Consider the following 11,200-nt stretch of genomic DNA (forward strand, 5'->3'; position numbering starts at 1 on the left):
CAGGCAGGACACAAGTGTAAGGTTACATGGGAGAGCAATACTTACTGTTATAGAATTGCTGAGCTGTTTAACCTTCTGCTCTAGTTGTTCTCTTTCCTGTTTTAAATCTGAGCTCCACTTAAGTAGCTTCTGTTTCTCCTCTTCTTTTGCTGCAAAAGGGAGTATTAATCCTCTCAGTGATGAATATTTAAAGGGTCTCTTGTATGCCCTGCAGATGGAGTTTCTAAGCTCCTTTACACAATGGGTATACCAGTGTTAAGAGTCATCTGACAACTAGCACATTGGATAATACCTGAAATTGCACCTGCATAAGTGAAGAGTCATACAAGGCTTTCATAAAATACAGAGGCTGCCCTTTTCACTTATTATGTGGCTTTTCAAGGGTTTATTCTCCTTTATTTCTTCTTGAAAAGCAAGTATTACCTAACCCTGTTACCTGAATAATGTTTTCCAAAATCAAAAGAAAAGCATAAGTGTTCTCCTCTGTTTTCCTACCTGCTTTGTATGCAATATATGAATGAACAATTGCTAAAGTCCCTGGCCATGGGATTGCTTCTTCTTTCTTTAGCATCTGAAAGAAAAAAGTGTAAGCATGGTTTACTGCTGGGGGAAAGAGAGAAGATAAAGTTTTTCTTGGATGCTGTCAGACACAACTCTGTTAATGCTTTGCGAGCCTGTTTCAAGATTTAAAGGAGAAAATTATTCACATCTGTGCTATAGCTCCCACAAAGAAGACCTGTTTATCACAAATGTCACCATTTTATTGAATTCTCTCACACAAAAGATAGCCAACTAGTGAAACTTAAAGAAGCATGAAAAGGCAACATACCTAACTCAAACCTGCCAGGAGACAGGAGTGTGATTTTATGGTCCAGACAAACTACTGATCTAGATCATTCTTGGAGAAAGCCTCCAATGGTTAGAGCAGTCTCCATACTACATGTCTGAAAGTTAGACTTATCTGATATATTACACACAATACTATCCTGTCTCCAACCATTCTCAGAAGCACCTTACTGCCATCGCTAAACCCTCCTCAGAAGGGTAAGCATCACTCGTGTCTAGGCTCCTGCCTAAATTACCTTATTCAAAGAGGATGAAAATGTTGGGTCTTCTTGATAGGAAATCATAAGTATGACCTCAAGGACTTGAGGCCTCAGTCACTCTGAAGTTAAATGTCTGAGAAATTTTATTTTTTTTCTTTACTTTTGGTGACCCATCAGCTGAATATAACAAAGAAGTGGGCAATAAAGGCAGGTAAGGATGGTAAATGGAGCAGGATTCTTCCTCAAGTTACTTCCAATTACTTGTTTTTTGCTGAGCAGTGTAGCATCCACATGAAAATGGCAGACTTCTTTCTTACGATATCATCTGGTTTACAGAGGGTCACATGGACTACCACAATATTATCCTAAATCAGACAGAATGGTGATAGCTTTTAGTTGCTGGCTTAACAGCAATCCGTTTGTGATTTCAGAAGTTCCAAAGTACTCCTGATGTGATTATAGATGAAATATTAAAATATAATCTATTCATCCTAACCTCTGAGTATTTTTAGAAGGATTTTATGAGAAAAAGTCCAAATCTTTTATCTAAAGGCATTATATTGGCATTAGAGGGCATCACTAAGAGAACAGGAACAACAACTCCTCTGATGTTTGAGTCATACAAGGAAAGCAATGGCTTAGTATTTTCTCTATGAAAGGTAGGTTTGTTCAAATACCCTATTTATTTTGAACAAAGAACCATCACGTTTATAAGAAATTAAGAGTGGAAAGCTATAGGAAAAGCCCTAGGGGGTCACAGAGAACCTTTCCCAAAAGTTTGTATCCTTTGCCCCAGAAAAGCAGAGTCGTGATACAAGGGTAACAAAAAAAAGACCCTGAGTCTGGAAACACAAAAACAAGACTTAAAAGGATTAGTATTCATGAGCTTTCTCACAGTGGCAATTTGACCAAATTCACACAATCCTAATTACAGATCAAATAGATTTGTTCAATGTCAGGGTGTCCTGATCTAGCCAAGCCAAATTGATCAGGTTATTTTCTTTAGCCCAGAGAAATCTTTGTAGCGCACTGTATGTAACTCTGTCTGTCAAACAATACCTGGTCTTGACATTTGGGACAGATCCACATGCCCTTGGGAATGGTTTTCAGAGGTGGGTCCAGACAGTCCAGGTGATACACACGTGAACATGTGTCACACATCAGCAACTGCCCACTTTTCCTGCAAACACTGCAAAAATCCTCATGGATATCGCCCTATAAAATGAAGGGGGAGGGAGGGAGGGAGAGAGAAGGCAAAATGTGAACTTTGACCTTTGACATCTTCATCTTAGTTGAACATAAACTCTTCAGCACAATCTATTGCTAAGTGAATTCCAAATGGCCAAGCCCTTTTTCAGGAATGAAACAGGAACATCAGTGAGGATGTCAGAAATGTGATTTCCTCTGCCATCTCTAGGTCATATAGAATGCTTGTTTCTAGTAATAACTGCTAGCCCATCATCCATATAAGCTAAGAAAACTTTCAAATATTTTTGATGGTGCTAACAAGAAGCACGCTTGGACCATCTACTCTTTGGATGCAAGCACAGATCCATCGTGGTAAAGTACAAATGAGGCTGCCTTTTGTTCACTATCTTTCATCAGGAACCCACATGTGGCTATTAAAAGAATTTAGACCACACATGACACCCCTTCAAACTGTTATACTCAAAGCAAAAGGTATTCTGGTTTATAAATGAAAAAAATGGACCAAATTTATCTCTGAAGGTATGGACATATGAACAACCTACCAGAGGGCAAAAGGGGATGGAACTTTATTGCACAGCAATTCCCTGTGTGCATACACTTTTCCCACTGTAGGTGAGAGCTAAACTGCAATAACTTAGCCCTCTTTCACTTACTTAAGGTTCTACCTACTTATTGTAGGGTAAGATCACGCAGTTATCTAATAGTACCTCATGCCCTTTTACTTCATGGTAAACTGTTCAATATCCTGATAAAATTCCTTTCACTTCACTGAAGTTATTGCACATTACACCAGGAAAGCTGTGGCTCAGCAATAGGTCTATCTATTATAAGTAACACTTTCTGCTTCATCATCAACCTAGGGCATGGGACATAATGAGGAAACTGAAAAATACCAAGAAGGAAAATGCTTACCATGTACCCACTCTGTATCCACAGTATTTTTAAAAACAGGAGAACTTATGTCTCCCTTTAAAAAAATGTGTTTAGTTGTTTTTTTCATCATCAGAGGCACTTTCTTTCCCCAATATTAACGCCCAATAACTCCACCAGGTGCAAAATTTAAAATAAAGTTAGGTCTGGCTTTTGTTTCCTTTCCCCCACCCCCTTTCCTCCTGTCATAAGCATCTCTGGTAATATCTGAGATGCTTGAAGAGAAGGGCACACAAGGAAAGCAGATTAAAAAATAGAAAACAAAAAAAGGGTACCTATATTTTATACTCTGCCCACCTGAATTGCCAGGGAATGTGTCCCCTACTTCTATCTTAAACCCCCTGCACGTGGATCTTTGCTGAATTCAACTGACATGCCACAGAAAAGGCTTTCAGGACTGTGAACCTAATTTGCCTAAAATGAGGCAGAGTGTACCTGTTTTCCTCTTTAATATGAAATGTCAGTCCGTTCAAAAAGCTCCATTTTGAACAGAGTTAGTTTATATGCTATTTGATGACTTTGGCCATGTTAGCATTATGTTAGACTTTGCCATGCTCTTTTACACGTCATTGGGCAAGAACAAGTAGCATATATTTTAATAATGTATTCAACATATTTTCAAAGAAAGTCACACAGAAGCATCTTGCTGAGGTTTGAACTTTCACATTTCATGAGCGCTAAGTTCTCAGTGTGATGGGAACTGCTCTTTTGTTCCCCTAATTCCCAAGGTTAACATTGTTGCCCTGTTTTCTGAAGTCCTTAGTGCCATATTTTGATTCTGTAACTCCCACGGATCAAAGAAATGTTACATCCTGGGACTGCTTAATCTTCTATACTGAAGAATACTTAAAGATTAATTGAAGAATCATATCAATATCATTTCCTGACTTCCATGAAGGGATCTGTGTAGCCAGGATGGAAAGAGTTTCTTTCTCCTCTTTCCTGAACTGTTTAGATGCAGGGAAGGAACAGAAGACAGAGACGAAACATAATAAAAGCAGTAAGAAATTCTTCTGCCACCAACTAATAAAAGGAAACACTTCCTGGAGCCTTCTGCAGTTCTATCCTAATGCAAAGCCCAATTATGTGAGATGCTAAGTAACCTCAACTCTCAGCTGAGCACAATGGCATTGGAGACCATTCAGTATCTTGCCTGAGGTGCCAAGTCCATTGCAGAATCAGACCCATAAAATGCTATGGAATTTGATACGCGAAGTATTAGATTTAACCAGGGACACAAGCAGCTGATTTCCTTGTGGGAGTGATACTTGCATAAGACAGTAACAATTTAGGTGTGGAATATTCTAATTCAATAAACTATTGAAAGACGATTCAAATAACAAGACCAGTTAACAGGTAGCACATCAACAGTCTAAATGTACTCCATATGTACCAACTGGAATGGCAACACACACACAAAATTCACAGCCCTATTTTCATAGGGCTATGATGGAAAGCAATAATGGAATAACACAAAATATTTCCTGGGAATTAGTAACTGGAGGATGGTTCATCAGCTCTTTGCAGCTAATACTTGATCCCCCAAATACTGTATGTCCCAGGTCCTACCATTGTCACACATACACAAACACACATACACAACATGGGCTTGTCTGCTGTGGTGTGCTCCCTCTACTTTGCTGCACTCTGGCTGTTCTTGGCTTCTGGGACAGGGCTGCCTGTGAACCATCAGACAAGTATAAGTTAGTGCAGCTTTGCTGAGAGTTCACATAAGAACCTAAGAATTGCATTTACTGGGTCAGACCATAGATGTATCTTGACTAGTATCCCGTGTCGCACAGTGGCAGAGAATGGATGCTGAAAAGGAAAGAGACTATGGTATGACTAGGTTTTTTTCCCCTGTATCTCTGTCACTTGAAGCCTCTAGAGGGTGATTCAGATGGTGTACCCCCAACTCTCATGCTCAACGGCTAGAGGCATCGCTCTTCCAAGAATCTGTCCGATCCCTTTCTGAATCTGGTTAAACCATTGCTTCCACAACATCTTGTGGCAATGAGTGCCATATTTTAATTACATGCTATGTGAAAAAGAACTTCCTTTTGCTCATTTTAAACTTACTACCTACTAGTTTCATTTTGTGACCCCTAGTTCTTTTATTATGAGAGACAGTAAACAATAAATCCCTATTTACTTTCTCTTCACAATTTAGTATTTTATAACCCCTTAACATGTCCCCTCTCAAGAATCTCTTTTCTAAACTGAATAGGCCTAGCCTCTTTACTCTCTTCTCCTATGGAAGCCCCTCCATGCCACTAATCATCCTTGCTGCTCTTCTCTGTACCTTCTCTGAGGATCAAAACTGGGCATAGTATTCAAGGTATGGACACACCATGGATTATAAAGGAGCAAAATGTATTTTCTGTTTTATTACAATTCCTTTCTTAATAATTCCTAATATTTTGTTTACCTTCTTGAAAGCTGCTGACCACTAAGACTATGTTTTTAGTGAACTGTCCACAATGACTCCCGGATCTCTTTCCTGTAGGGTAACAGCTAATGTAGATCCCCCCCCCCCCATCAGAGTGTAGATATAGTTTGATTTATTTTTGTCCATGTACATCCCTTTAAATTTATTTACACTGACTTTCATCTGCCATTTAGTTGCCCATTTGCTCAATAATGCCACAGTTCCTTCTGTCGTTCCTCGCAGTCTGCCTTGGTCTTTATTACTTCAAATAAATTTACATCATCTGCAAACCTGGCCACTTCACCACTCACCCCCTTTTCCAGCTCATTCATATATTAAACAGCATTGGTCCTGGTATAGATTTTTGGAGGACCCCACTTTACATCTTTCCATCCTGAAAACTGACCACTTGTATTAATTCTTTGTTTTCTACTCTTAAGCCAATTTCTAATCCACAAGTGGACCTTCCCTATAATTCCATAACTACCTAACTTCATTAAGAATCTTTGATGGAGGATCTTTTTGCAAGTCCAGATATACCATGTCAGCTGGATCCCCCTGATCCCTCTGTTTCCTGACACCCTCAAAGAACTTTAATAGGTTGGCGAAGCCCGATTTCCCTTTGACAAAACCATGCTGATTCTTCCCAGCAAGTCATATTCATTCATATGTGCTGAATAATTCTTTTTTTTAATTATTGTTTCTACCAGTTTTCCAGGAACAGAAGTTAGACACACCAGCCTGTAGTTCCCTGGGTCCCTACTAGAGCCCTTTTAAATATTGGAGTCTCATTGGCAACCCTCCAGTCTTCTGGTACAGAGGTTGTTTTGAGTGAAAAGTCACATACTACAGTTAGGAGTTCAGCAAATTTCCAGTTCATGCTCCTTCAAGTCCCTAGGATGAAGGCCATCAGGTCCTGGTGACTTGTAACTGTTTAGTGTCTCACTTTCCTCCATAGCCCCATCTATTGAAACCTCAATGTGGGTCAGCTCCACAGACTTGTTTCTAGAGAGGAGTGGATCTGGTAAGGATCCACAGTTATGACAGATACAAAGAATACATTTATGTTCTCAGCAATGGCCCTGTCATCCTTTAGCACTCTTTTTACACTCTGATCATCCAAAGGGCCAACTGACTCCCTTGCACATCTAGCAGCTTGGAGCTGAGATGGCTTGCTGCCAGCCCTTGAATGGAGAAAACATGAAAGGTGACTTAAAGTCACTTTTTGCCCAACTTACTCTGTTCCTGTAACAAGTACAGCTTTGGTATGGTAGTCTTGAAGTACTTTGTGTACTAACATAATAGAACTTAACAAAACAATAGCATGTACGTATATGTTTCAGGAAAAGTAGTATGCAATTGTGCAATTAACGATTATTATAATAAACAAAATGCAGCTGAATTTCAGTTGTACAAACAAATGCAATCGCAATTCTAGCATTCCTAATTTTTAGCAGTTGACTTTGTAACCAGAAGGATTGTTTTAATACTATTTTTATTTATTGGACGCAAGAACTTAAAAATAGAAAAAAATATGGCATGGAAACAAATGGACCGTCCATGTGAGTCACCATAAGGGGTGGGATCTTTAGATCCACAACACAGACCTCAAGTACTGCAGCTAAAAAAGCTACTGGTAGCAACAGAAGGTTGTTATCTTCTAAATAAACCTGCCTCTATGTACCTATCCGCTATACAAAATAACACCTGAATTTGAGAATAAAAGGCTTAATTTTCAGGTTCTTTAGTAAGGAGTGTTGTGAAGTGGCTGCAGGTTCTTTTGCCCTATGCCAGCCCTCCTCTCTCTGCATTGGTAACACACCATGGGTGTGGGGGAGGGAAACACACAGAGGGCATGTGCCCATCCCCAGATTCCTGCACTGACAGTGGGGCACAGAGCTGCAGCCTAGCTGGAGCCAGGACCCCGCAGTAGCAGGGGTGATGAAGGCAATATGATTTCTACACTGTGGGGCATGAGGCTGCATCTCAGTCAGAGCCAGCACCCAGCAGCAGCAAGGGCAGCACAGAGGTATGCCCCCCAACTGTCAACACTTACGCATCACCTCTGTCTCCCTGTCCCATTCTACCTTTCTCTCTTCCTGCTCTACTCCTCTACCTATACTTTTACTGTCTAGCTGCCACTCAAACTCTTTCTCTCTTTTGTTGATCTTGTTCTCCTCCCCCTCCCCAGTTCTTTCTTCTTCCAAAGTTCTTGTCCTTCATTCTAATCTCTTATTCCTATTCCTGTCTCCTCATTTTTGGTTCCCCACTGTTTGTTCCTATAACTCTATCTTCCCAGTTTCCACTCCTAACCCATATCTACCTCATACTCTTACCCTTTTCTCTTACCCCATTTCTGTCCCTTTCCTCCCAGACTGCAGCTTTCCTCTTCCATCATCTGATTCATGGGAGAGCCCAAGAAAAAAAAGTAACAGTGCTCTCAGTTTGAGAGTTACAGCCACTTCTGGCAGCCAGGAAGAATAATTGCATGGAAGGTTGTACTCAACTCCAGGGGGAGCATACTCAATAGTAATGGTACGCACAAAGTCTAGTCAAAATGAAGGAGCTATGTGGAATTGCAGCATGTTCAGTGCAGCTGAAATCACAGGACAATTTAGCTGCCAGACTCTAGTGAGCACGTATAAACTGAATTTTTTCAAAGGCTTATACCGTCGAGTACTAGCTTCACAGCCATTAGTTTAAGCTCTATTCTAAATTTGTGTTCTCAAGCAACTCAGTTGTAAATGGCCATATAGGATGGGGAGTCAAAGGCAGCTGGATGTGGTACTTGCTACAGTACTCCCTTGTATGCTACCTGGCGCATCTACACGAGATGTTTTACTGTGAATTAGCGTAGTTTACTGAGTAGTAAGCATGTGCACATGCTTACTGCATAGTAAACCTCACTAATTGCAAGTAGATTTGCTACCTGTGAATGCAAGTAGCAAATTTTCTCGCAATTTGTAATGGCGCAGTAGCACTTGTATAGATGCCTGACCAAGATCAAACCTGCTCCCAGTCAGCCGGCCACCAGTGGGCGGGAGATTGCTCCCTGTCCCTGGGAACTGTGCGTTGCCAGGCCAGGCTCTGCTACTGGAGCCTGGGCCAAGACTATGCCCCCCAGCCCTGGCAGAAGGGAGCTCCAAGCAACTCATTATGAGATAGCGATCAGGAAGCGGGGCCTGAGAGATCCTTATCTCCCAGCTTCTGCCTCACAACTGCATTTGGGGAACGGGGCTGGGAAGCCCTTATCTTCCACCCTGAGCCCCGTGACCATGGAGCTTGGGCTGGGAGATAAGAATCTCCCAGTGCTGGCTCTGCGACAGCAGAGCTCAGGCTGGGAGATAAGGATCTCACAACAGTGGCCCCACTTCTGCTGACAACCATGGAGCTCTGGCTGGGAGATGAGGATCTCCCAGCGCTGGCCCCACCAGCACAGAGCTGGCGCTGGGAGATAAGGGTCTCCCAGCACCAGCCCCATGACTGCGGAGCTGGCACTGGAAGCTCCCTGCTGGCTTGGGCTGGGGAGCCTGTTTGTTCTCCACCCAGCTCTGTGAGCACAGAGCTGGGAGGGGAAGAGGCTCCCTAGCCTGTTCCCCACCCAGCTCTGCACTCATGGAGCTGAGTGGGTCACAAGCTCCCCAGCCTGTGCCCCACAATTGCAGAGTAGGTGCTTGGGACTGTCCTGATCAGGGGTAGGTTGCAGACCTGTGCCCCGATCGGGAGACTGAGGTATGGGGCTTGGAAACAGCTGCAGGGGTGGGGTAGGTCCCAGCCCCCTGCCCCAATATGCTGGTGGGGCAACTAGCAGCAAGCTACCTGATAGCTGCCCCACTGGTGGAGCAAGGCAGTGGGCTAGGACCTGTCCCTCCCCTGCAGCTCTTTCCAAGTCTCCTGCCCCTGATTAGAGAGCCAGGGCCAGAAACTACCTGCTGCCAGAGGAGGGGGACATTGTCCCCAACTGGGCAGCAGGCAGTCGTGTAATGGCCCAGCCTGGTAGTGGCAGGAGCCCATTTCAGAGCCCCAGGAAGTGGAAGCAGTTTGCTGTTATTAGCAGCAAATCTGATCCTGGTTCCCTGCATGTGTAGATGGCTGTCCAGCTGTCCAGACAGCTGATTCTGGATCAAATGCATGTGTAGACGCGCCCACTGACTGCAAAACCGATGTGCCTTAATTATGTTAGCCCCATGGGCCAATAATCTCAGCTAAACCTTTGACTTTTTTTTTAATGTAGCTTAGCCAAATGTGAGTCTTGTCTTCATGGACTGGCAAAAGAAACATTCTTGATACAAAGACCATTCCCTACCGAAATTTCAAGTCCTTGCTCCAAAGTGCAGAGGTTCCAATCCAGAGGTACCAACACAATAGTTTTAAAACATTTTCTTAAATGGGAAAAACAACATATTTTTCCGTATTTTTATAACCTATTCTGAGAATCAGCTAAGTTGGTTTAAGTGAAACTTGCCAAAAAAATTCTGTTTAAGGCAGATTTGTAACATGGAGAGTTTTAACTCAAAACATTTAAATTTGGTGAAAGCAAATTTTAAGCCACTGCAGAAAAAAAGAAGGAGAAAACAATAAGCAATGTTTCCCATGCTCTCTATAATAGAAAAAAACCTTTATAAGCTAGCATCTTTCCTGGGTACCACAGAATTTTTTGTCTTCATATATAGCACCATTCATATTGCTGTATTTAAATAATTAATATCTGAATTTATATGCCACTTTCAAGCCAAGCATCAGTGTTTTACAAATATTAACAAAGTTTCACTGTACCCATGTGAATAAAGGAAATACTGGGCATGTCTACACATGCTCCCGACTGCACAGTTGGTACTTCAGGAAATACTAAATGTCTGTGCGCTACTCACCAGTATTGCAAAGTCCTGGCAGCGCACAGGTTGTTTTCGACCCTACTGTGCAGTAGCAACAAGCTTGTTGCTATTGCACAATAGCGGCGGCATTGATGCTATGTTGCCATAGTGACGAGTTACGTCACCGCTGCTCATCACTATGGTGACGTCACGTTTTGTGTAGATGTGCCCACTGTTATCTTAATTTTACAAATGAGGAAAGTGAGTCAAAGATATTATGCGATTGCATGCTGCTTTTGTGAATGTCTAGAAACAGAAATTAGATTTCCAGACCTATGCTTACATTAAACCACTGGTTCCTCCTCTATCTAAATAAAGCTACTAAGAAACAGATCACCAGGGATCCATCCTAGTTTTCTCCGATTTAAAAAAATCCCCAATTTTCAGTTAAAAAAAGTAACCCCAAATCCACATTTTTCCATTATTAAAATGAAACATCCCCACATATATATCTATATATTAGTGGTGTCTCATTCCAAGGTCCCTTCCGGCCTTACAATCTATGAATTGGGGTTTTTCAGCCATTTTTACTGACTTTCCATAACATGCCCTAAATTTTAAGATTTAAAACAAAACAAAACACAAAACTTCTTGTTGACAGCTTTGCATCTTTGTACCAGAGTGCCTCTTGGGGTAACAAGGAACAATGGTCACACAGACAGAGAGCAGCAGAGACTTGCTGGACATCAGGAAGAACTTTTTCACAGTAAGGG

The 11,200-nt window shown here is 41.9% G+C and overlaps 2 protein-coding genes across 12 annotated transcripts in view; one reads left to right on the forward strand and one right to left on the reverse strand.

Annotated features, from left to right (window-relative positions):
• Window positions 1-11,200, forward strand: part of LARGE2 (LARGE xylosyl- and glucuronyltransferase 2) — an 87,443-nt gene that overhangs the window by 61,712 nt on the left and 14,531 nt on the right. The gene's annotated exons all lie outside the window — the stretch shown is intronic.
• Window positions 1-11,200, reverse strand: part of PHF21A (PHD finger protein 21A) — a 194,675-nt gene that overhangs the window by 12,211 nt on the left and 171,264 nt on the right. For 7 of the 11 annotated variants that reach the window (XM_019551193.1, XM_019551194.1, XM_019551189.1 and 4 more), the window contains 4 exons: window positions 4,784-4,864; window positions 2,106-2,261; window positions 496-571; window positions 46-149 (listed from right to left, as the gene is read on the reverse strand). In XM_019551193.1, the coding sequence (XP_019406738.1) occupies window positions 46-149; window positions 496-571; window positions 2,106-2,261; window positions 4,784-4,864 (417 nt within the window). The remainder of the gene's footprint in view (window positions 1-45; window positions 150-495; window positions 572-2,105; window positions 2,262-4,783; window positions 4,865-11,200) is intronic. The other 4 variants (XM_019551196.1, XM_019551199.1, XM_019551195.1 and 1 more) reach the window with 2 other exon arrangements.

The sequence above is a fragment of the Crocodylus porosus genome, unplaced genomic scaffold (assembly GCF_001723895.1).
Source record: "Crocodylus porosus isolate Cpor-Errol unplaced genomic scaffold, CroPor_comp1, whole genome shotgun sequence".
In the NCBI taxonomy this organism is placed as follows: Eukaryota; Metazoa; Chordata; order Crocodylia; family Crocodylidae; genus Crocodylus; species Crocodylus porosus.